This window comes from Pleurodeles waltl, chromosome 12 (genome assembly GCF_031143425.1).
Source record: "Pleurodeles waltl isolate 20211129_DDA chromosome 12, aPleWal1.hap1.20221129, whole genome shotgun sequence".
Lineage (NCBI taxonomy): Eukaryota > Metazoa > Chordata > Amphibia > Caudata > Salamandridae > Pleurodeles > Pleurodeles waltl.
This window is the reverse complement of record NC_090451.1, coordinates 662901405-662923968: the sequence shown is the minus strand read 5'-3', so window position 1 is coordinate 662923968 and position 22564 is coordinate 662901405. Positions and strand designations below refer to the sequence as shown.

Genomic DNA, 22564 nt, shown 5'->3' with positions numbered 1-22564 from the left:
GGTGGGAGCGTGTGATGCCAGATGCAACGTTTCTGCAACATGATGTATGTCGGGGAAGGAATGGGGCAAGTAATTGTATATTTACCATAATATCTTGAATACTGTGACAGGACACGTTTGTTTCCATCCTTTGTCTCTTCAGTCTCTACTATTTCTATTCCTTGCCTGCACCAACCTCTTGCATTTATTTATAGAAAGTGTGAGCTTTTTAGACGTGCGTAGCAATGTTTACATCCTGTCCATCTGCAATCTAGGGTAAAGTGTTTATTGTCCATACTACTAAAAATATATAATTCTTACAATAGTAGAGCTGACACATTTGTCACCGTTTAGTCTTACTGATGCGTTAGTGTAGCCAAACCCTTTCTTTTCACAATATGAATTGTGACCAGCTAAAATTGATGATCAGATACTATAAAAAAAAAAAAACAGGCATCAAACAAAATGTATAGGGGACTTGGTACCAGGACTGAGCTAGATGTCACTCCTATTTGCAGCCCGAGGCTTAGTTGGAAGCAACATCGGAGTCGACAGTGAGAAGTGGCCTTCAGCAGTTTGCTGTTTATGTTCATGCTCCAAACAAGCTGCAAGAGGAAATAGCTAGCTTGCTATTGCATATTGAAAACACAGGTGTACTCTGCGATACATCTTAGAAACCCAAGAACAGGTTTACTACTTACTGCGTCAGTTAAAATTTAGCATGGTGTCTAGAAATAGCATGTGGGAGTTACGATGCTAAGAACTCAATCATGTTAGTTTTCGTGCTGTTTTCGAAGATTATGACATGGTTAACTTCAGTCTTAGCATATTCTATGTGGTTGCATTCACATTTTATGCACTGGGTTAGGATTTTAAAATAAACAGTTTGAAATACATGTCCTGTGTATTAGTGCTATTTTGAGTGTGTTATATATTAACAAAAGAGGTATTGGAGTTCCACTCTGTCCCTGAATTAATCTTGTGGGACTGATTGCTACCAATAAACATCTCCTAAACACTAGTGCTCTGTGGCTTGTGTATGGGTTGCTGTCCAACTGGATTTCTAATTTATATTGGTACGTTAGCTAAGCCCTTGCGCCAGGGGGTTACAAAGCCACCCTCTGTGGCTCTAGGGGGAGTGGGAGCAGAGAACATTACATTAACCCAGTGTTGCGCATACGTCGCCCTCCTCCCAATGCAGTACCTGCTTACATTGCATAATGCCCTTTTAATATGTATGCTCGCTATCTCTAATCCCTTTCCCAGCCTGTCTTGGCTACTAATTTTATCACAGCAGTAGCAGTGCCACACACTTTCATTGACACCTTCCATGACGCCTAGCCTATCTCTTATTTAAAATGACATTTTCACATAATGTTTAATTCGATTATATCAGACCTCCATAAGTTTATGCTTGTTCCTTCCTGTCACCCATGCAGTGTGAAAGTAACACTTCCTTGTCACTTTTTCACTTCGCAGGTCATACTTTTTTCTTTGCATGTGCCTTTTGGGCAGGACACGGGGTCTCTTAACCTGGTGGCTGGAGAACTTCCCCACTGGGGTGATGCCCTGCCGGAAACCAGGTAAGCTTTCAGTATGGATAGTTATTGGGATTGTCAACTAGCTGCCACTGCCTTCTGTTATATTACCACAAAACTCCTGGTGTGAAATGGCAGAGTTTTGCAGTATACATTCTGAACCACATCCCTGACTTGATCCCAAAACGTTCACAAATGTGGTTAGGCTTCAACAAGAGGTAAGTTTTGACGTGTGGGCCTAGGGACCACACAGCCTAGTCGAGTGTGCCTTCGATAATTGAGTGCCGGTTCCATTTTCTCAGCATGCTGAGGAGGGCTTCCCTCTCATACATAGAAGTCTCCATCTTCCCACAAACCTAAAGCTTTTACAGAAATGAGGCAGTATACAAGCATCCTTAGAGGCTGGTTCTGCCCAACTGAGCTTTCCTCTAATGCATGTCTCTGCAGAAAAATGCATGAATTAGGAATATGAGCAAGGGTAATCTATCATGGTTATGGCTTCAGTACGTGCGCACACAGATTTAAGTAGTCCCTTGTCAAACTTCAGAAAGTTAAAGCGTGCTACTGTGGTGTATCCTCAGGCAGGGGAACTAAATTCAGAAATAAATAGGTAAACTCCTGTAAACAGGAGATAATCCCACAGCGCACAGTTGGTTACTGGATGGAATCTGCTAGATCATTTGTTCATTAATGCATGCATGGGCAATTAATCAAGAATGTTCTTGAAACACAGCAATATTATGAAGACAAAATGAAGACATTATGGAACACAAAATTCTAATAAATATAGGGTTACGTTTGCATGCTAAATAACGATGAGCATCTAAGGGAAGATTTTATTTTATTAGAAGAACATTCACGATTAATTGCTTCGGTGTTATTGAACAAATGATCTAGGTGATTCTGTCCTACCTACAGATGTCCTCATTGGGACTATCCCTTGATCATGAGATGTAGTTGTTTTTTCCACAAAGACCAGTGCTGGAAGCCTTTTCATGACCTCTGTTAGGGCATGCTTGATGGAAAGCCCATTTCTCACACCACACTGATACTGAGGCAAGGACTGCGTATGCCTCATTTATTGGGACCACTGAGACAGAACTGCTTTTACACTAACACAGAGAAGTCATGTCTCAGACTAGAACACACCAACTCTGGGAAATAGTCCACACTGACATTGGGATAGAGAAGATCAGTGTCTCATACTAGGATTGGAAGATGTTTTATTGTACTACATAACCAAAACACAAGATCCATTCAGCACTTTAGCGCAGATTTTGAGGAAGGTTGCAAATCTTGCCTCCAATATGAAGCCCATCTCATTGGGATAAAACTCAACTGGTAAGGCAACACTTCACGGAAACACTTAAGAGCACCAACAGGGGAAGCAATGGCAAGAAATGCATAACGTAAAGTATCCTGCTCAGATGCTTTCCTTTCTGTACGTCTTAGGTTAAGTGGTAGTTAATTCTTCGGTTAAGTGGTAGGGTGCATTTTTAGCAATTACAATTTTTTTTATCACCTATACCCATAAACTGCCAATTTTATTGTAGTTCATACCAGTGAAAGCAAATGGCTAAATCTATAAAGTACATTTGATTAAAAAGTTATTTCTGATGGATACAACTACCTGTGGATTCCTCACCTAATGAATACTCCCATGGCGCCAGCATTCGACGGAAATCTTCTTCCTAGCTTCTGCACGTCGACGAGGACGTCACATTTGCCCACGCGATGCTGTCTGACGTCATACAGGCAATAAGAGGTCCTCGCTGACGTCAGTTCCCTTTTTTCCGTGCATTCAAAACGGTTATCTTCGAGGGAGCTACTGTTGCTTTCGAAGTTAGTGTGTTTTTCTGCTGCGTGTTTTTTCTCTGAGGTTACTATGTCTCAGAGGAAGTCTGGTTTCAAGCCCTGTCGGGAGTGTGGGGGCAAGATGTCCGTTACTGACCCACATTCGGACTGCTTGTGGTGCTTAAGCTCTGACCACGACGTGGCAACATGTGATTCATGTCAACACATGAATCCGAAAGCCCTAAAGGAGCGTGAAGCCAAACTCTTCATGGCGAAGTCGAAAAGAAAGGAGAAGAAACATCATAGGAAGTCCTCCTCGCCGAAGACTCATCGGCGTCATTGAGACTCCCGGCGCCATAGGGACTCACGGCGCCATTCGAGCAAGGAGAGGTCTCGATCGAGGTCGCCTTCGGCTCGGCGTCGGAAGACTTGAGAGGTCAGTCCCACAGTCACCCCACATCCATCGACGCCGTTGCCTTCTCCGGCTTCGCCTGGGCAGACATCTTCAGTGATTGAAGTGACACAGCCTCAGGTGTTTTCTCCGGCGTCGCAGACGTCGAGGCTGGCGTCGGGGTCGCCTTCGATCCAGGCACCCCAGTATCCGGCTTTCCCTGCCCCTGGAGCCGATAATACCGCATTTTTAAATGCGATGTTTACCATCTTCCAGCAGATGGCTCCAGGCGATGCTCCGACTGGTCCTTCAGGGCTGTTGGCTTTCAGCTTGGGTACTCCGGCGCCGCTATGGCCAGCACCCTTCATGCCCTTTCTCCCCTTGGGGAATGTGGGCTCGGTGTCAGCTCCGGTGTCCGCTCCGGTGGCTCCAGAGGTTTCAGCCCCGGAGGTTTCTGCTCCATCGACTTCGGGGTTTCGGCCAGTGACCCTGTCAGGACCATCTGAGACTCCGAGAAGCACCTCTCTTCATCCGGCTCCTAGTTCGGCGTCGAAGCTTCCTGTGGCACCTGACATGGCGTCGGATGGATCCGGCGATCTGCGTCGTTCCTCGACTTCGGCAGATGCCATGTTAGCGCCGCGTATTGAAGAGAGGCTACATTCTAGGAGACGTGTTCTCCGTCTCTTGGAGGAACAGGAGTACCAACGGGTCCTGGAGGAAGGAGAAATTGAGGATTCTGGCGAGGGTCTTCATGGACTGGATACAGCAAGTGGCCTTGATACTTCCCCTGAATGGGACTTGTCATCTCCAGGGGAGTATACTGAGGATGCAGTCACTTTTCATGCTGTAGTAAGGAAGGTAGCTAACTTCCTCGAACTGCCTTTGCCGGTGGCTGAGGCGAAACAGAATTTTCTAACTGAGGTCCTACATCCGGCCTCTACTGCAGCAGAGCCTCTTTTACCATTTATTGAGGCTTTGCTTGAACCGGTATTGGAGGTTTGGAAGAAGCCGGTATCTTCCTCGGCTGTTAATAGGGCTGTGGCCAGGAGGTATCGGGCTGCACCATCTGACCCTGGCTTTCTGTCCAGGCACCCTACGCCGGAGAGCTTGGTGGTGCAGGCTTCCTGTTCTGCTAGATCTGCGCCTGGATCTTTTCCAACAGTGCCGGGGGACAGAGACTCCAAAAAGTTGGACTCACAGTTGAAGAAAATATTTTTGTCTTGTAGCATGGCGCTGAAGTCCACCAACGCTACATGTATCTTGGGGAGATACATCTACGCTCTTATGGACGAGATCACATCATCGCATACAGAGCTTCCTCAAGGACTCTTGAATATTGTGTCGGATGCTCAGGCTGCTGCAACCCAGGTTATCCAATCTGGGTTGGATACAACTGACTCAGTGGCTAGAGCAATGGGCACGACGGTGGTTGCGAGGAGACAGGCTTGGCTTCGCAACTCAGGGTTCTCATCGGACGTGCAGTCGACCCTGTTGGACCTCCTGTTTGGGGACAAACTGTTTTTGGAGCCAAAGCGGATTCGGCCTTGGAGAGGTTTAAAGAAAGCAGGGCCACGGCCAAGTCATTAGGACTGCAAGTCGCTTCTTCTGCCTCCTCCAGGTTTTTTAGGAGGTTTCGAGGATTTGGTCGTGGCACATCCTCCTCTTCCTTTCGGGGGAGATTCCAACAACCTACCTCCTCTCTCACCTTTAGATCAATTAGAGAGAGGGGTAGGGTTCGTACTAGGGGAGCCTCTCAGCAGCACTCTGCCTCTTCATCGTCCTCCGGAGAGGTGCAGCAGGGGAAGCAGCCTTAGGCTTCCACCAATTCCCACTCACTCCTCTCCTGTAGGGGGAAGGTTACTGCATTTTCTTCACAAGTGGGAGATCATCACATCAGACACCTGGGTTACCAGCATTGTGGGAAAAGGCTACACCCTTCCCTTTCGGGAGTTTCCACCCCCCATCCCGCCCCGCCCTTCTTATTGTTCAGCAGAACACCTCCTGTTAGAACAGGAGGTTCAAGTCCTCCTTTTAAAGTGCGCGGTGGAGTTGGTTCCAGAGCAGGAAAAGGGTCAAGGTTGTTATTCCAGGTACTTCCTGATTCCCAAAAAGGATGGTCGGTTGAGACCAATCCTGGACCTGAGGATTTTGAATTGGTTCCTCAAACAGGAAAAGTTCAAGATGCTGACCCTAGCTCAGGTGCTTTTGGCGTTGAACAAGGGAGACTGGATGGTGTCTGTCGACTTGCAGGATGCTTATTTTCATATCCCGATTCTCAAGTCGCACAGGAAGTATCTCCGGTTTGTGGTAGGATCGCAGCACTATCAGTTTGCGGCACTCCCGTTTGGTCTTACTTCAGCACCTCGAGTCTTCACGAAGGTGATGTTGGTGGTTGCGGCAGAGCTGAGAAGGAAGGGGATAGCAGTATTCCCTTACTTGGACGACTGGTTGATAAAAGCCAAGACTCCGGAGCTTGTGCTGCATCATCTGCAGTCGACAACTCAGTTGTTGTTTGACCTGGGCTTTTCGGTGAACGTGCCCAAATCTCACCTAGAGCCCTCTCAACTCCTCCTGTGCATAGGGGCAGTACTGGATACAACATTGGATCGAGCCTTTCCTCCGCCACAGTGGATTCAAGATATTCAGGAGTTGGTTCCAATGTTTCGAAGTGGAGCGGTCGTTTCAGTCCTCAAGGTCCTTCGTCTGCTCGGTCTGTTTGCCTCCTGCATACTGTTGGTCACGCATGCTCGCTGGCACATGAGGGCTCTTCAGTGGTGCCTCCGAAGGCAGTGGTCTCAACAGAGGAGATCTCGAAGGTTCTGTCAGGATCTCCACAGATGCTGCCACGGATTTGAAGTGGTGGATTGCGGACGACAATCTTTCCCAAGGAAGGCTGTTCACGCAGCCTCCACCAGTGACCACGGTCATAACGGATGCTTCCACTCTAGGGTGGGGAGCTCATCTGGGGGACCTGGAGATCAAAGGGCTTTTGTCTCCAGAAGAACAGATGTTTCATATCAATCTGTTAGAGTTACGGGCTGTACGTCTGGCTCTCCAGGCCTTCCTCCCATCCCTTCGCGGTCAGTCGGTTCAGGTCCTGACGGACAATACTACCGCGATGTGCTATATAAACAAACAGGGAGGAGTGGGGTCGTACCTTCTCTGCAGAGAAGCTCTTAGACTATGGTCCTGGGCAAAGGACCATCAGATTTGCTTGGTAGCAAATCATCTGGCCGGAGTCTTGAATGTACGTGCGGACCTTCTCAGTCGTCGTTTCTCGGCCGACCACGAGTGGCGTCTCCATCCAGATCAAGTCTGTTTGATCTTCCAGATGTGGGGGTTTCCTCGGATAGATCTGTTTGCCACCCAGGAGAACTCGCACTGTCCGTTGTTCTGCAGCCTCCAGTATCCGGTGCAGGGAGCTTTGGGGGACGCGTTTCAGAGAACCTGGTGCGACCAGTTGCTTTACGTGTTTCCCCCCATACCCTTGATTCCTCGAGTATTGAGGAAAATTCGCCAAGACCTGGGCCCAAGTCATCTTAATAGCTCCGGATTGGCCAAGGAGGGTGTGGTATTCCGATCTTCTCCAGCTCTCACTGTGCCCTCCGCTCCGTCTCCCTCTCAGGGCAGACCTCCTCTCGCAGGGGCAGGTTTTACACTCCAACCTCCAGAGTCTGTACCTACATGCCTGGAGATTGAACGGGGCAACCGGAGTTCCTTCTCTCTCCCACCTGATGTAGTGAATTTTAGCGGCCAGGCGACACTCCACTAAAACTATCTACGCTAATAGGTGGTCCAAATTTGTGGTATGGTGTGGAGAGAGACAGATTGATCCCTTATGTGCTCATTTGTCAGATGTTTTATCTTTTGCTTTGTCTTTAGTGCAGAAAGGTTGTGCAGTGGCTACTATTAAAGGTTACTTGTCTGCCTTGTCAGCCTTCATTTGTCTTCCAGACCAACCATCGTTATTTAAATCTCCTATAGTACTTAGGTTCTTGAAGGGCCTTATGAATAAATACCCTCCTAAACCTTTCGTTATGCCTCAATGGGATTTGTCCTTGGTCCTGACTTTCCTTATGGGGTCCCCTTTTGAGCCTATGCATTCTTGCCCCTTAAGGTTCTTAATTATTAAAACAGTTTTCCTGGTGGCCATAACATCTGCAAGGAGAGTGAGTGAGTTGCAGGCTTTATCGGTTAAACCCCCTTATACAACTTTTTATGGGGACAAGGTGGTGTTGAGGACCAAGGCTGCTTTCCTTCCGAAGGTTGTTTCACCCTTCCATTTGGCCCAGACAATTACTCTGTCCACGTTCTATCCTCCGCCTCATCCTTCAAAAGAAGAAGAGAGACTTCATCGCTTGGACCCAAAGAGGGCGTTAAGCTTCTTCATAGACAGAACGAAGGATTTCAGGCTGGATGATCAGCTTTTCATCGGATACGTGGGCAAGAGGAGAGGAAAGGCAGTCCACAAGAGAACACTCTCCAGGTGGGTTGTTCTTTGCATTAAAATGTGTTACTCTTTAGCAAAGAAGGATCCTCCTGATGGTATTAGAGCTCATTCCACCAGAGCTAAGTCGGCCACTTTGGCCTTGGCTAGGGGTGTTCCTGTGGTCGACATCTGCAAGGCCGCAACTTGGTCGTCCCTTCACACTTTTGCGAAGCATTACTGCTTGGACTCGGAGGTCAGAAGGGACGGCCATTTTGCACGGTCAGTGCTGCAGAATTTCTTGGTTTGACCATATAGGCACCCACCACCGGGCGTGGTACTGCTTTGGGACTCTATTCATTAGGTGAGTAATCCACAGGTAGTTGTATCCATCAGAAGAACGAGTTACTTACCTATGGTAATGACTTTTCTGGTGGATACATTAGCTACCTGTGGATTCCTCACGGTCCCACCCGCCTCCCCCTTGCCTTTTTGGTCTCACCAAGTAATCCTTGTGTGCTCCTCTTGGTCTTTAAGACTGCAATAGATTGTGTATATATGGACATTTGTATATATATTTATTTTTTGTATATATATATATATATTTAGTGTATGTATTTAAAAAAAAAAAAAAAGAGGTTTATATTAAATCTATAGCCATCTTCTTGCAATGACGTGTAGTTTACAATGTCATGAGATGTTGCCTTTATCTTTCATTGCATTGGATTATTGTTCTCAGGCACGTAAAAAATGTTGGTACTGACGTCGGCACGTCGGCGAGGACCTCTTATTGCCTGTATGACGTCAGACGGCGTTGTGTGGGCAAATGTGACGTCCTAGTCGACGTGCAGAAGCTAGGAAGATTTCCGTCGAATGCTGGCGCCATGGGAGTATTCATTAGTTGAGGAATCCACAGGTAGCTAATGTATCCACCAGAAAAGTCGTTACCGAAGGTAAGTAACTCGTTCATTGTGTCCTTGGGAACTTCACGCTATTTGTGAGAGTAGGACTTTGGCCAGTGCACTTTTGGAGATTGGACAGGTCCCTATGTGCAGTGTCTCAGATGGTTTAAAAAAAAAAAAAAACAATTGGGATTTCTTTCATATTGTGTGGGATGTCCGCCCACCCCGGATACTGGCAGGTGATTCCTACCACCAAACTATAACTTTTTGCCACCGTGGAAGATGTTTTTGTGAAGGGTGCACACACCCTTGTATGCTAAGAATTGTTTCTAGTTAAGCAAGATACGACTAAGTCACCCACTGCCTCACCCACACAGTAATTGCTGTTGGAGAATGGAAGGTGCTTCTTGCTTAATGAATCCTGGGCCTGCCCCCAACAACTAAAGATGGAGCACCAATGGTGGGAAAGCATCCAAATCCGCCTCAGGACTTGACATGAGGAGGTATAATTTAAAAATTCTATAATGCAATCACTGCCTATTCATTTATATGTAACGAAAAATAATTTTGATCTAGCCTTGTTTTTAAATGTAACTAATGCTATTTAGCAGATCTAAGTTGATGTCACCATAACAAAATGCCAATTAAATATTGTATTTAAAAAAAATCATATTATAGAAAGCATTGTGTGGCTGACGCTCACTAAGGGCCCTAGGGGCCAAACATTGGAGCTTAGTCTTTTAGAGGATTAGTCAACATTCTGTCTTTTGTAAGGCCTTAAACACAAACGAACTTGTGTTTGCACGAGAGCCTGTTTCTCCTTGGCAGTAACTCCACCTTCAGTGCCAAGAAGCCCGTTGCTATTTTGGTGCTTAAGAAGTGCATTTAGAAATCAGTCAAATAGTGTTGGGAAACATTTCTGGTCTCCTTGAAAAATGTTAACTCATTTTCAGACTTCTTTTTCATAGGGGCACCTCATGCCCAAGTCTGAGACTAAGAGTTCATCCCCCTCCGTCCAATTAAGCTTGAGTTGTGGCTTAAAGTGAATTGCGTTCTTCTGAACGATTGCATCGTGCATGGGTTATGCGTTTTTTAGTTCTGTGAATTCTTACTGCTTGATATTTCTAGTGTGCAGAGAAATGAGAATGTGAGCACTGTTGGCTGAAGTGAGGAATTGGCAAATTATGGCTGAACTCTCATTCTGTGCTAAAAGTTCAAAGCTTGTAAAATTCAATGAATATGCAATCTGAAAAGAAAAAAAGCACCACTTGGTATTTGATATCTTCCTGTCCACATAAAAAAATCTTGTGCGACCTTATTAGCTAGAGGACGTGCTTCAACTCTGCCTGACACCCGAGTGGACAGTCAAGCAATGAAGATCAGACTTGGCTACGTGCACACAATCCAGATGTGTAGCACAGGCTAATGTTCTTCTCTTTCTTCTGATCAAAGAATACCCACTAAAATCCGGAAGCTCCAATAAAGGATCTTCTACAAAAAGGACATGCCAAACCTTTGGCCACAACGGAAGACCCTCACCAGCCCCTGCGGCCTGTCAGGCTTGCTCACCCTAAACAAGACTGACGTAAGCCAAGCACTCCTCAGTGGTCCTTTACCAATACATGGAATCCATTACATTGCCATTATCGAGAATACCAGCATATGGAATGGTATGTGGGTAACTGACCTTCAGTTTAACGCCAAAATTTAACCATACCCTGACCGAAATACAACATATGGGCTAAACCTTAACCGAAGTCTACCCTGAATCTAAGCCTAACCCGAACTCATAGCCTAACACTAGGCCTACTCCTCAGCCTAAGGCAACCTAATACCCAAAACCTAATCCAAACCCTACCCCTAACCCCAATACCATCCCCAATCCTAAACCTATTAACACTCCATACTTTAACCTTCATACATTCACTCATCCTTAGTCTTACCTTATTCGATGAAGTGAAATTGAGTAGTGGTAATTTAAAAATAGTATCTATCTAATAGCACATCAACATAGTGAAGTTCCAGTACTAGGGTGCATCCTTTGAAGCGGCCCACAAGGAGCATTTAAGTAACTAAAATCTCTCTACTAGAGTCTCGTTTGAAATTTAAAAAAAAATGTCCTATAGAGAAATCCCTTTGGAAACCGTCATCTTTTTAATTGAGTAGAAGTACTATCTGCTCTCTTGTCCCCTTACAAATGGAAAGCTGTAATCTGCAAGCCTTCTTTGCTCTTTTCAAGGGAGTAATGGCACTTATTTGTTCTAAGGCCAAGTGCAGGATTTCTGTTATGTGCATTTTGTGTTTCCTTTCCTCAAATTTGTTCTAATACAGTTAGGTTTGACAACGCGCTCAAGTACATTGTCGTGCTTCAGACATGAGTGAAACTGAGACATGTGGATAAAACACCAAAACCCAAATTACAGGCCTGCTCCAGACTGCTGAACTGCATGTGCAGTACTAGGCCTGAGTTATGTTGCAGTGGACAGCAGGCCTCAAATGTTCAGCATGTGGAACGTGAGTATAGTCAAAGGTTAGTAATAGTATAGTCATCTCTAGCTACTCAGTTACCAAATGGTTGTTCTTGTAAATCAGCAGCTGTAAACTGCACAATGTCCCATTGGAATTTCAGCAATTCCATGGCAAGCTGCGGTCTCCTGCAGTTGTCAATGTTAATTTAATGACTTGTAAGTTGTTTGGGGGTGAGACCGGAGGCCTGAAATACTTTGTTGTTCCTTTGTTGATGTAAGGGGCTGTTGCCTGGCAAACAGTATATGCACTGTAAGTGGCTGACATCAGAGCGCTATTGGATGCTTTAGTGGCCAATTATTTGCTTATCCGTGCGGTATAAAGTTTACATTCAGAGTTCTGTCTTGGCCTCAGAGCAGACATTTGTGACTACATTTATCATTTCATATTAGTTGCTTATTTTAGCACTTGCAGCAACCTTAGACTTCTGACTGGGGACAGTTTCCAGTCATTGAAAGCAGAGCAGTATGAATACTTAGAAACTTGAAATAGAGATAGAATAGATCAATAAAAACCTGGGGTAAGGAATGGCAAGGGATACCCTAGGACAGCTTGTTTGTCACAGAACCTCAGTGTACACGAAATGGATGCAGTCTCAGACTGAGTAGACAAGAAGGTTATGGGCTTTCCTTATTTGCAAGCCAGGGATGTGCAATTTGCACATGGACTGTAATTTGAGAAGTGAATTTCATACTAGTAGGCCTTTCTGCGGTGTATATTTGTTTATTGGCTACCGCCATTGCATACTTTGCAACCCCCATTGTTCTGGAGAGGGCTGGCATTGAGATTTATTTAACACTTTGGCTTTTATTAGCACGTTTTCCTATAGCGTTCCCGCATTTATTCTCGCAATAACAATATATATTCAATTATCTACATTTCCTTTGTTCCTAATTACTTTGCCCACTGGGCCTGTTTAGTGTTATAATTGCTGTCTTATTACACTGCCTCACTTTAACAAAACAAGCTGAATACTTTACAGTGTTTTTATGGGGCACTCTACTTCACCTTTGCCTCATTATTATATGGCTTCTTTCTTTTTTTGTTCTCTACTTTGTCTTCCATCTGATACTTACCACTCTTCTCTGTGATATGCTAGGTTTGACTGTGTCGCTTTTCTTTTCATTGTAAGTCTACCACTTTTGCATTACGTTTTGTTGGCGTTGATGACCTCAACAATCAGCATGAGAGAAGATATTGATTATCACTAATACATAAGGTAGGACTTTCTCGATTATTCTTTCTGGATAATTTACATATAGGATCAAATTACAAGTCCTCTTCTACATTAGGCTTTAATAATATTTACTTCTAGCAATGTTCTTGGCTATTTTTGGCGGTATCTACACATTGTGGTATTACGTTTGGGACCGTCTGCGATTGTTATCAACTTTGGTGTAAAAGCAAGCATTCATCTTTTTTGTTACACCTCATCTTCAGGCACTAGCTTTTGGCAAGCGTCGCTGGCTCTTTGTTTGGATACTTCTTTTTGTCTTCTTTCTTCTTTTGTTGATGTTACATATGTACATAGTGCTATTTTATGTCTATTCACTGCATTTGTGCAATATTTGTAATAACTTCTCGTCAAGTTATCACATTGTTTCATTATTTTTATATATTTTTTTCCCTTTAAATTCAGCGTATTCTGTTGTGGTTGTCCCTTGTCTTTGTCTCAATGAATTAGATGTGTTAGTCATGATTTCAATGTGCACTTTATATTCATGAGTAGCTTCCATATAATGCATGTATCTTTATAAATATATTTAGGAAATTTTCTGTTATATTTCAGCACTGAAGAAGTCCTTTGTTAAGGACGAAACGCGTTAGCTGATCTGTTTTTATGTGCAAGGAAAACTAAATAAAAAGATGATCTTGTGACGATATGGACTAACTGGACTTTATTATTCCACTTCAAGTGGTGCACTATCAAAATATCAATTACCGCCTTTCTGCAGTGTATCATATTCATAGGGTCTGACTGCCCATGATTAACTGCAGGTGCAGGGATAGTGGCTACAAACTATTGAAAAATACCTTTCCACATCATTCCTAGGGAACATCCCTTTCATGTCTACTCCAATGACAGTGCTAAAAATATTAAGTCGTTTTGTAAGTCAGAAACATTTACAGACTTGTAAAAGTCTCTAAGACATTGTGTAAATGGTGGCTCACAACTCTTGTGGTTTTGTGAACTGTTTGGCAACACCAAAGTTGTTTGTACATGGCCTTACTATATAACTGAATTCATAAAAAGCCCAAAATTGGGTTTGGTTTCTATCCGCAGATCTCACATTGTCGAGAAATGCTGTGATCATCGCAAGGATGGAATTAAGAAGGTTCTGGATTTTCTAACCCTCAAGCTCCTTTGTGTGTGTATGCCTCCCAGACGTGTCTGTATTTCTGTGCTTCTCCTAAAACTTGGAGGAAGGCTAAAAATACCCTGAAAATTCAAGGAGACCATAATTTACTGTCCTAACCGAGGTCCTTAAATATTTAGGGAAAGTGTTGGCTTGTGAACATTGCCTGTCTTTGGCTAACAGGGAGATTAAAAATAAAAGCATGTCAGTATGCATGCATGAAATACACTGGCATGCCCTTGAGAGCCTGTGTTGCATTGGCAAATGGGAAGCCTAAACCGATGGAACAGCAGCCACGTAATGCAACCTAGACTTTTGGTGGTAGCAGATATGCTAGCAGAAACGTCCAGGAAATATTTGAGGACATTCTAGTGAAATAGAACGGGCACCAAGTTAGAAAGCATTTGAACATGGATTTGGACAAGCATTGCTTCTGCTAATAGTCTACAGCAAGGGTTGCAGAGCTTTTCTGCTTCTCCAAGTACTGAACATGTGTGGGTGTGAAGATTTCAAGGTCCTTTGCACATGCACTGCAGCTGTGCATAGCAAGGAGTTGGTCTGTGTGGCCTCTCATTCATCTTCTATTTCTGAATTTGCCTGTGGTACCATTAAGCTGTGGCTCTTTATATTCCAGATTTCACTTTCCATGACCCCTATGTGATGCATGAATGCCATTCAAAATGTTCCATGGTCTGGATCTGTATATACCCATCTTAGAATCCTTCTCTTGATCATCCTGATCAGTACCAGTAGTATCTTCTACTCCGTGGCCTCAGCAGGTTGTAGCATAAAAGGCCGAATCAAACCAGGCTTAAATAGGCCTTGTTTGTTTTTAAATCATGGTTTCCACAGTAATATTCTGGGCCCTAGGCCCACATGCTGGAGATTAAGTGACACAAACATAGGGTGGTATTTTATTGTAAACTGGCCCCGGGCTTGAGCACCTGGTTTCTTTTATTGGCAGTCGTGACGTCTGTGTTGGATGGCTGTGGGGTGGGTGTAAAGCCAGCCCTCAAGGAGTGGCTGAAAAACAGCTATGTGTCGGGAGACACTTGTGTCCAGCAGGGCACAACATTCCTCCCAAACTTTAATGAAAAACAAAAACAAGTCCAACCTGTGGGAATAAATAAACTAGACACCACTGAGTCTCTGTCTGTAGAGGCAGTCAGCAGGACACCACTTTTCAAATGGACAGGTGTGGCTTGTGGCACCTGGGCATCACTGCTCGCATCCATTGTTTAACCAGATGACCCTGGGCACGAATACAGTGTCGATGGAGTTGGATCCTTCTGCAGCATGTCAGTTGAGTTAAAGTCCACCTGTACGATGTTGGTTGGTCCTGCGTGCACTCAGTGTTGGAGTTGGTGTCAACATTTGAAATTGGGGTGCATCAGGAGCATTGGTGTAGTCTGCTGCTGAGGTTTATCTTGGGGTGTCTTGGCTCCGTGAAGGTCAACACTGCAAGGACTGGGATGGCATTGATGTTTAAAACATCTTCCTCTGAGGCTACAGTGCCTTCCAGTACCTGTTGGTGGAGCAGCTTGAGGCCCGTCTCTCATGCAAGAATTCACTTGTGCAGGCATTCCCTTGTGACCCTTTTCCATAGATCACCACGGGACTGCGTGGACTGTGCAGGGCTGCGTGTGGGCTGTGCGGGGCCCCCTCAGGATCGTCAGTAAAGCCACAGCAGAGTTGCTCGTGCAACCACAAGGGTAGATGTCTCATGGTCCGGTGTGCTTGCCAACAGGACTCTGGTGCGCATGGTGATAGCAAACAAACTCTGAATGATTGGTCCCCCATGGTGCAAGGAGTGCCTCCTTGGACTCTTGGTGGTTGGCGAGTGTAAGACGCCACCCTGGTGATGAGATGCTCCTTTGGTTGTTACGGTGAGGCACATGGCCTGATGGTGGTGTTGCCATTAAACAACCTGTATGACAGGTCATTAGGGCTTGCAGGGGGGGGATGGTGACTGGAGGGATTTCACATCCACGTAGCTCGGTGTTATTGGTGCAATTTTTCTACCGCATGTGTGGTTCTTAGCAGGGCTGCCATCATTCATCAAGCAGCCGGTGACTGGCCGGAGGGTCACACTGGAAGCGTGGGCCAGATATGCAGTTTGCGCAGATATGCAGTTTGTCCATACCTGCAGCTTATTTCCAGTACTCCTGCTGAGCTGTTGCCAGTGACGTTGCTCCACATCTGCGGCTTGCTTGTGTTGGTGGGTGCACTCTCCAGTAGTGGCACGAGTCTTTGGTCATGTCACCTTTGATCATTTTTATTGCGCATCTGTGGTAGTCATTCTTCAGTGTGACAGGTCTGGTCACACACTCTTCTTTCCTCTTTTTCAGTTCTCTCATTGCGATGTCATCCGGCCATGGGCCACATGTTTTCCTTTCTCCCCGGGTGTGATATGGCACCATCTATGTGCTGCTGGTTCTCTTCTCACGGACGTCTCGCCGGTCCCGTCCGGTTTGTAGGACACTACATTGTCTTCCATCATGGACCTTTTGCAGACCCTGTCCTGTGTGTAGCACTTTGTCTTCTCCTGTTCTGGACCTCACAGAGCATGTCCTGTCTATAGGGCTTGACTCTTCTCTTCAGTTCGGTGTGGCACCCATCCAGGCTTCACCTGTCCCCTCCTCGGGGATCTTCTCGGGGCTTCACTCCGTAGATGGTGGTAACCTTCCTTCTGCCTCGTCTTCGCCCGAAAAAGTAGAGCTAGCGTCTCGATCGCTCTTTAGCTGAGCTTGGTTCTGCCTAGGGACATGTTTGCCTGGCAGGGGTGGTCACTTGATGTTACATTATCGGTGACGGGCCATGAATGACCATTCAGTGCTGGGGCTGTGTCCCTCTGGCTGGCTTCTGCACACAATGTGGTACCTGTGGAATTTCTAATCCTTTTAGTCGGTTGTACTGGGTGGATTGCACCTTGTAATCTAGGTACTTCCTGGGATGCTATGTCTGTTGTGCAGGGGTGAAATCAGAACACTCTTCTCCCTTGTCCTGCTTGGCAACTTGGACCCCTTTTTCATGCTTGCTTCATCCTGATCTCTATTCCTCTTCTGGGCCAGAATTGTCAGTGCACCCCAGGAGTCTCTTGCCTGTGAAATAACATGCAGGACATTCCACCAGACGGGCCCACATGCTACTGTGTTGCCGCTGGAGGCCAAAACTGTCTTCTCTCCTCCTGCTGTAGTGATAGTGCCACTAGGGGGCATACAGCGCTCCTTGCGCCAGTGATGGGAGGCAGGATCTGCTTTCGCTGGTATTCCAGGCTTGCACAGGGACAGTGGGACTAGCTTCGGCTCTTCTTTCTTGCAGCGGTAGCATGCAGCCACCAGGGGCCACTTGTTGCTCACCTCGCTTGTCTCAGCTTCACCTTACAGCCCTCTGGCACTGCTACATCAAGGGAGGCAGGTCACTTCTGCATGCACTTAGGTAGTTGAGGCAAGTTTGTAATTTCCTGTGTTCCCCTTTCTATCCCGGGTGTCGGCTGCTCTGGGGTGGGGTTGGAGTACAGGGCCTTCTGGCCAGCCTGATGATGGTACGTCAAAAGGGGGTAGACTGGCTCAATGCGCACCCTCAACACGCTACATGTGCAGCTTACCCACTAGCACCTCATCATGTGCTCTTCTGCGCCTCGCTATCTGCCTACTCCCGCTGTCTCCATGCTTGGTGTGGCAGTTTTGATGTTGCTCTCTGCAGGCGGATGGTGGCAGGGTGTGGGAGGCCCCTGGTCTCGGTTTCCTCCCTCAGGGCAGAGTTCCTCTCCTTCCCAGGTAAACCTGTGCCTCAGCGGAATACGGCAGCCACGCCGATCCAACCATTCATCATCTTCATGCCACTTTGCTTCGGGGCAGCACAGCAAGTGGGGTCAGACACACTTGTTGCCATTGTAATATTCTGGGCATTAGGCCCTTAGGGCCACATGCTGGAGAATAAGTGAGACAGAGTGGTATTGCACTAAAAAATGGCCCCGGGCTCGAGTGCCCAGGTTTCTTGTGTTGGCAGGCGTTGCATCACTTGTTTCGCCTGTGTGGGGTGGGTGTAAAGCCAGCCCTCAGGGAGTGGCTGGAAAACAGCTACATGATGGGAAACACCAGTACTGTCTTCTACATCAGGAGTCCTCAGACTGGGGGGTGGGTCCCTCTAGGGGGGCCTCAAGTGATCCCTGGGTGGGGTGCCAGGCTCAGGACAGAAGAAACATTATGCTAATAACAGGGCTTTGCTTTGAGCTGAAAAAAATGACCAGCAGAAAACTGCTCATTAATGTGCCATCACTGACATGTTTTGTCATTTATATCCAAGCTGGGAGCATGTGACAAAAGGGAAGAGACTTCAAATACTGTTCAAACCCACCACCCCACTTCTAATATTCACATCAAGGACACTTTTAAATATTAGTAAGGGCTGACTGACCAGAATAGAATGTTTGGTATCATACATTTTATTACATTTTTAAAATTCTTCTACACCAGGCCTCCATGGAACGTGTAGGAAGCCACATCAAACCAGGCCCAAATAGACCTTGTCAGAGTTTGCTTTTACATCATGATTTCCACAGAGCTACGCATCCTGTTAGAAATGGGGTCTCTAGTTGGCAGTCAGTTCGCACTCTGTCCCAGTAGGGACCCTCACTCTAGTCACGGTAAGGGAGAGACGCACCTCAGATAATGACTGCTCACCCCCTTGGTAGCTTGGCACAAGCAGTCAGGCTTATCTCAGAGGCAATGTGTAAAGTATATGTACAAACACACGCAGTAACAGTGTAAACACCACAAAAGGGCTCTACGAAAAATAGCCAATATTTATCTAATTCAACCAAGACAAAAATGACAAAAATCCAACATATACGAATAAAGATTAAATCCCAATAAAAGCACTTAAAAACACAATGAAGTTGTTGACAGAGTCGTTCCCAACAGTCCCATGACACTCATGGGGTGGGTGCTGCCAGTCACGGAGTCACATGGACCCCCAGGTACAGTACTTTGGTAACCAGGAAAACAAGCTGGTGCACATAGTCGGGGAGGTGAGGTGTTGCAGGATCCGGTGCGGTGACAGTTCCTTACTGCAGCGCAGGGGAGGTGATGTGGCAGGTCCTCCTTAAGCATCAAGCTTTTCTCCTTGGCAGAGGTTCCTCTTGATTCAGGAGTAATCTGAAAGTCTGTTTTTTTTGGGTCCACTACTTGTACTCATTTCTGTCTTTGAAGTAGGCAAACTTCAAAGGAAAGTCTCTGTGGTTCACAAGATCCTACCTTGCCCAGGCTGGCCCCCGACACACTCCAGGGGGTTGTAGACTGCATCCTGTGAGGACAGGTACTGTATAGTCCTTTCAGATGAAGGTATCAGCTCCTCCCTCCCCACTGTAGCCCAGGAAGCCTCATCAGGATATGCAGGACACACTTCAGCTCCCTTTGTGTCACTGTCTTGAGGGAATTCACAAACAGCCCAACTGTCAGTCTGACCCAGACGTGGATTCCCATGGCAGGTAGAGGCACAGAATGGTTAAGTAAGAAAATGCCCCCTCTGTAAAAGTTGCATTTTCAAACAATCTAAAAACCAACTCTACCAAAAGATGTATTTTTAAGAGTTCAGAGATCCCAAACTCCACATCTCCATCTGCTCCCAATGGGAAACTGCACTTAAGAATTCTAAAGGCAGTCCCTGTGTTAACCTATGGGAAAGATAGGGCTTGCAATAGTGTAAACGAAATTTAGCAGTATTTCACTATCAGGACATGCAAAACACAACAGTACATGTCCTACCTTTTAAATACACTTCACCGTGCCCATGGAGCTACTTAGTGCCCGCTTTAGGGGTGCCTTACTTGGAGTAAAAGGGAAGGTTTGGGCCTGGCCAGTGGGTACACTTGCCAGGTCGAATTGAGTGCAAAACTCCACACACAGACACTGCAGTGGCAGATCAGAGACATGTTTATAAGGCTACCCATGTGGGTGGCCCAATCAGTGCTAAATGCCCACTAGTAGCATTTGATTTACAGGCCCTGGGCAGACATAGTGCACTTTAGGAGGAACTTACCAGTAAATCAAATGTGCCAGTTATGGAAAACCAATTACCAATATCTTTTAGATAGAGAGCACTTGCACTGGTTAGCAGTGGTAGAGTGCCCAGAGTATCAAAACCTGCAAAAGAGTTACAGCACAGGATCCAAAAGCAGGGAGCCAGAAGCAAAACAGTACAGGGAAACCATGCCAAGAGCTGCCGAGTCTAAAAATAAAAAACATGCTTCCTCACTCTGGTTTTCCAAAATGCCATGAAGGTCCAAGAAGGCCTAATCATCCTGGTGTATTAAGTGATGTCATACATCGTGGTACAGTTAAAGTTTACCTTTCTTAATATGTACATGGATTCATACTCGCACGGAGGCATGAACAGCAGATGTGCTAAGAAAAACGCCGCCCATGTGTGCCTTGTTTGTGGCCGGACAAACCTCATTTGTCAATTTTTTCCAAACTTGCTTCTATGTGGGCGCATCCTAATAGTGACGTTTTTACTAAAGAATCTAAGTTTAACAATTCTAATATATGAGCAAGGCCCTATACAAGAGGTAGCCCAATGCAAAACTATTCGAAATCTTGAACAGTGAGTAAATTACATTCATTTGTGCTTTCGTAGACTTGTGACTGGAACACGCAGACCGAGCAAGTCAAATCCATTTTCGTTTTACGATGCATTCTTCTCAGTACCTTGGAGGAGCCCACACATCTTCGGGCCAGGGCCTGAGAGGAACAGCTGCCTCCAGTAGGATGGCTTGGAGCTGAGGTCATCCCGGCAGTGCTGGCTGCAAGAAGTCACGACCCGCCCACGAGCGTGCGCGCCAAAATATATCGACCCTTACTTCCTTCCGTAAAGGTTTCTCATCCACCTTGCCAGGGGCAAGGGATCGGGCATGCATGCCAACAGACCCATTCCGTTGGGAGACTACGGTTTTTCTTAGCAAAAAATGGTTTATTTTATGCCTTCCGCCTTAAATTGCCTCTGCTTCAATAAGACAGAGTAAAATGCATTCCCCAATTCTTTTTCAGAACATCACAATGTCCTGTTCTAAAACGTTGGCGTATATGATCTCCTCACACTTTATCTTGGCCCGCAAACCAGAATCACTTCCTAATTGTTGATGATGATCACGAGACATGGCCAGGAGTGGAAACTCCAAAAATCAAACACAGCTCCCAGATGGGGGTGCCACCGAGCCAATTTTTACTGGCTAAGCTCGTATTTGCTCTCATGAGTAGTTTTAAAAAAAGTCAGCAAAAGCTGATATGACATATAAACCTAAAACAGCTGCAGAATAGCCAGAGCAATGAGTTAACTGTCCCTAAAAACTGACTTTGAAAAATATCCCTATTCAGCCCTGTATTCATCTCCAACTTTACAGACAAAAACCCTGCTTGATTTCTGAACAATGAATATAATTTTTTTTAAATGGTAATGCAGTCAGACGCAGCTCTTGTTTACTTTTCAAGTTTTGTTTCATCTTACATTCCCCTAAATTATGTGCTTTTTCCAGATGTCGTTTTGGTAGTGTTTTTGAGCAACTTATGAGTATGGTGTAGTCAGTGTGTACCTTGAACTGAGTCATCTCAAGATGCCTGAGTGTTTATGGTGGGGCACGATTGAGCGCTCTGGAGCGCAGGTTGAGGGCAATGTGAGTTTCTTACAGTACTGGTAAGTGGATCTTAATAATGATGAACTTGTACATCCAAACTTTGGCCTCTCTATAGAATGGTGGCCACATGTGAAATTGTGAATATATCCGCAAGTGCGTGAGGGCGGTCAGATATGCACAGCACCATAGGAAAAGAACATGCTGTGCTTCCAGATGAGCGAGTGGGTTTTGAAGTGGGAGATGGAGGGAGTTTTGGAAGGAGAAAGTGAAAAGATGTGGAGAAAAAGGATCACGTGTCTAACAGACTGTAGAGGAAAGTGGTGTGATTCTGGTGTAAATGAGACACTCCCAAGACTGCCACCACAGACCTGAACGATGTTTACTCCAGTCTTGTATTTTCAGAATTGAAACATTTTAATTTCTAAGCATTCACAACAAAATCATTGTTACTCATTAATCTGATACTGCCAGCAAGCATTGGCAAAGTCAATAAGTTTGACGTCTTTTAAGCATGTGCCCGTTGTTGCGTTGTGTCTGAATGGAACAAGAAAAAATATGATTGAGGCACTACAATACAGACACTAAAATGCAGTTCAGGTGCCACACTTTGTGACATACAGGATTTTAGTACACTCATTTTAAGTCATGCTCTTAACTACCTAGGCCATACCTCTTGGAACGGTTGCCTAGTTATGCTTTTTTGGCAGCATCCGTTGTAGAGACCACAAGCGTTTTTCATCCCACTTAAAGCACTGAAAATAGCAATATTAGTAAGCATTGGCAAGCCTTTGCTTCATTCTGATACAATGGTGCAGCATGAGCAAAAAGCTTTTTTTTTTTTTATAATGCTGTTTAGCATAGGCGAAAAAAAGTTGTGATAACACAAGCATATGTATACATGCATACAAGTTAAGGTTCTGCTGGGGCCACTGTCGTTCCTTATGTGGCAATCACTATAGGGGCGCCCACATACAGAATGATATGATAGCCATTATTTCCTTTTTTATTCACTGTTTCA

General features: G+C 45.5%; 1 protein-coding gene across 2 annotated transcripts in view; it reads left to right on the top strand.

The window, feature by feature from the left end:
* THBS3 (thrombospondin 3) overlaps positions 1–22564 on the top strand; it is a 246044-nt gene that overhangs the window by 28607 nt on the left and 194873 nt on the right. For both annotated transcript variants that reach the window (XM_069218423.1, XM_069218425.1), the window contains exon 3: positions 1459–1562. In XM_069218423.1, coding sequence (XP_069074524.1) covers positions 1459–1562 — 104 coding nt within the window. The remainder of the gene's footprint in view (positions 1–1458; positions 1563–22564) is intronic.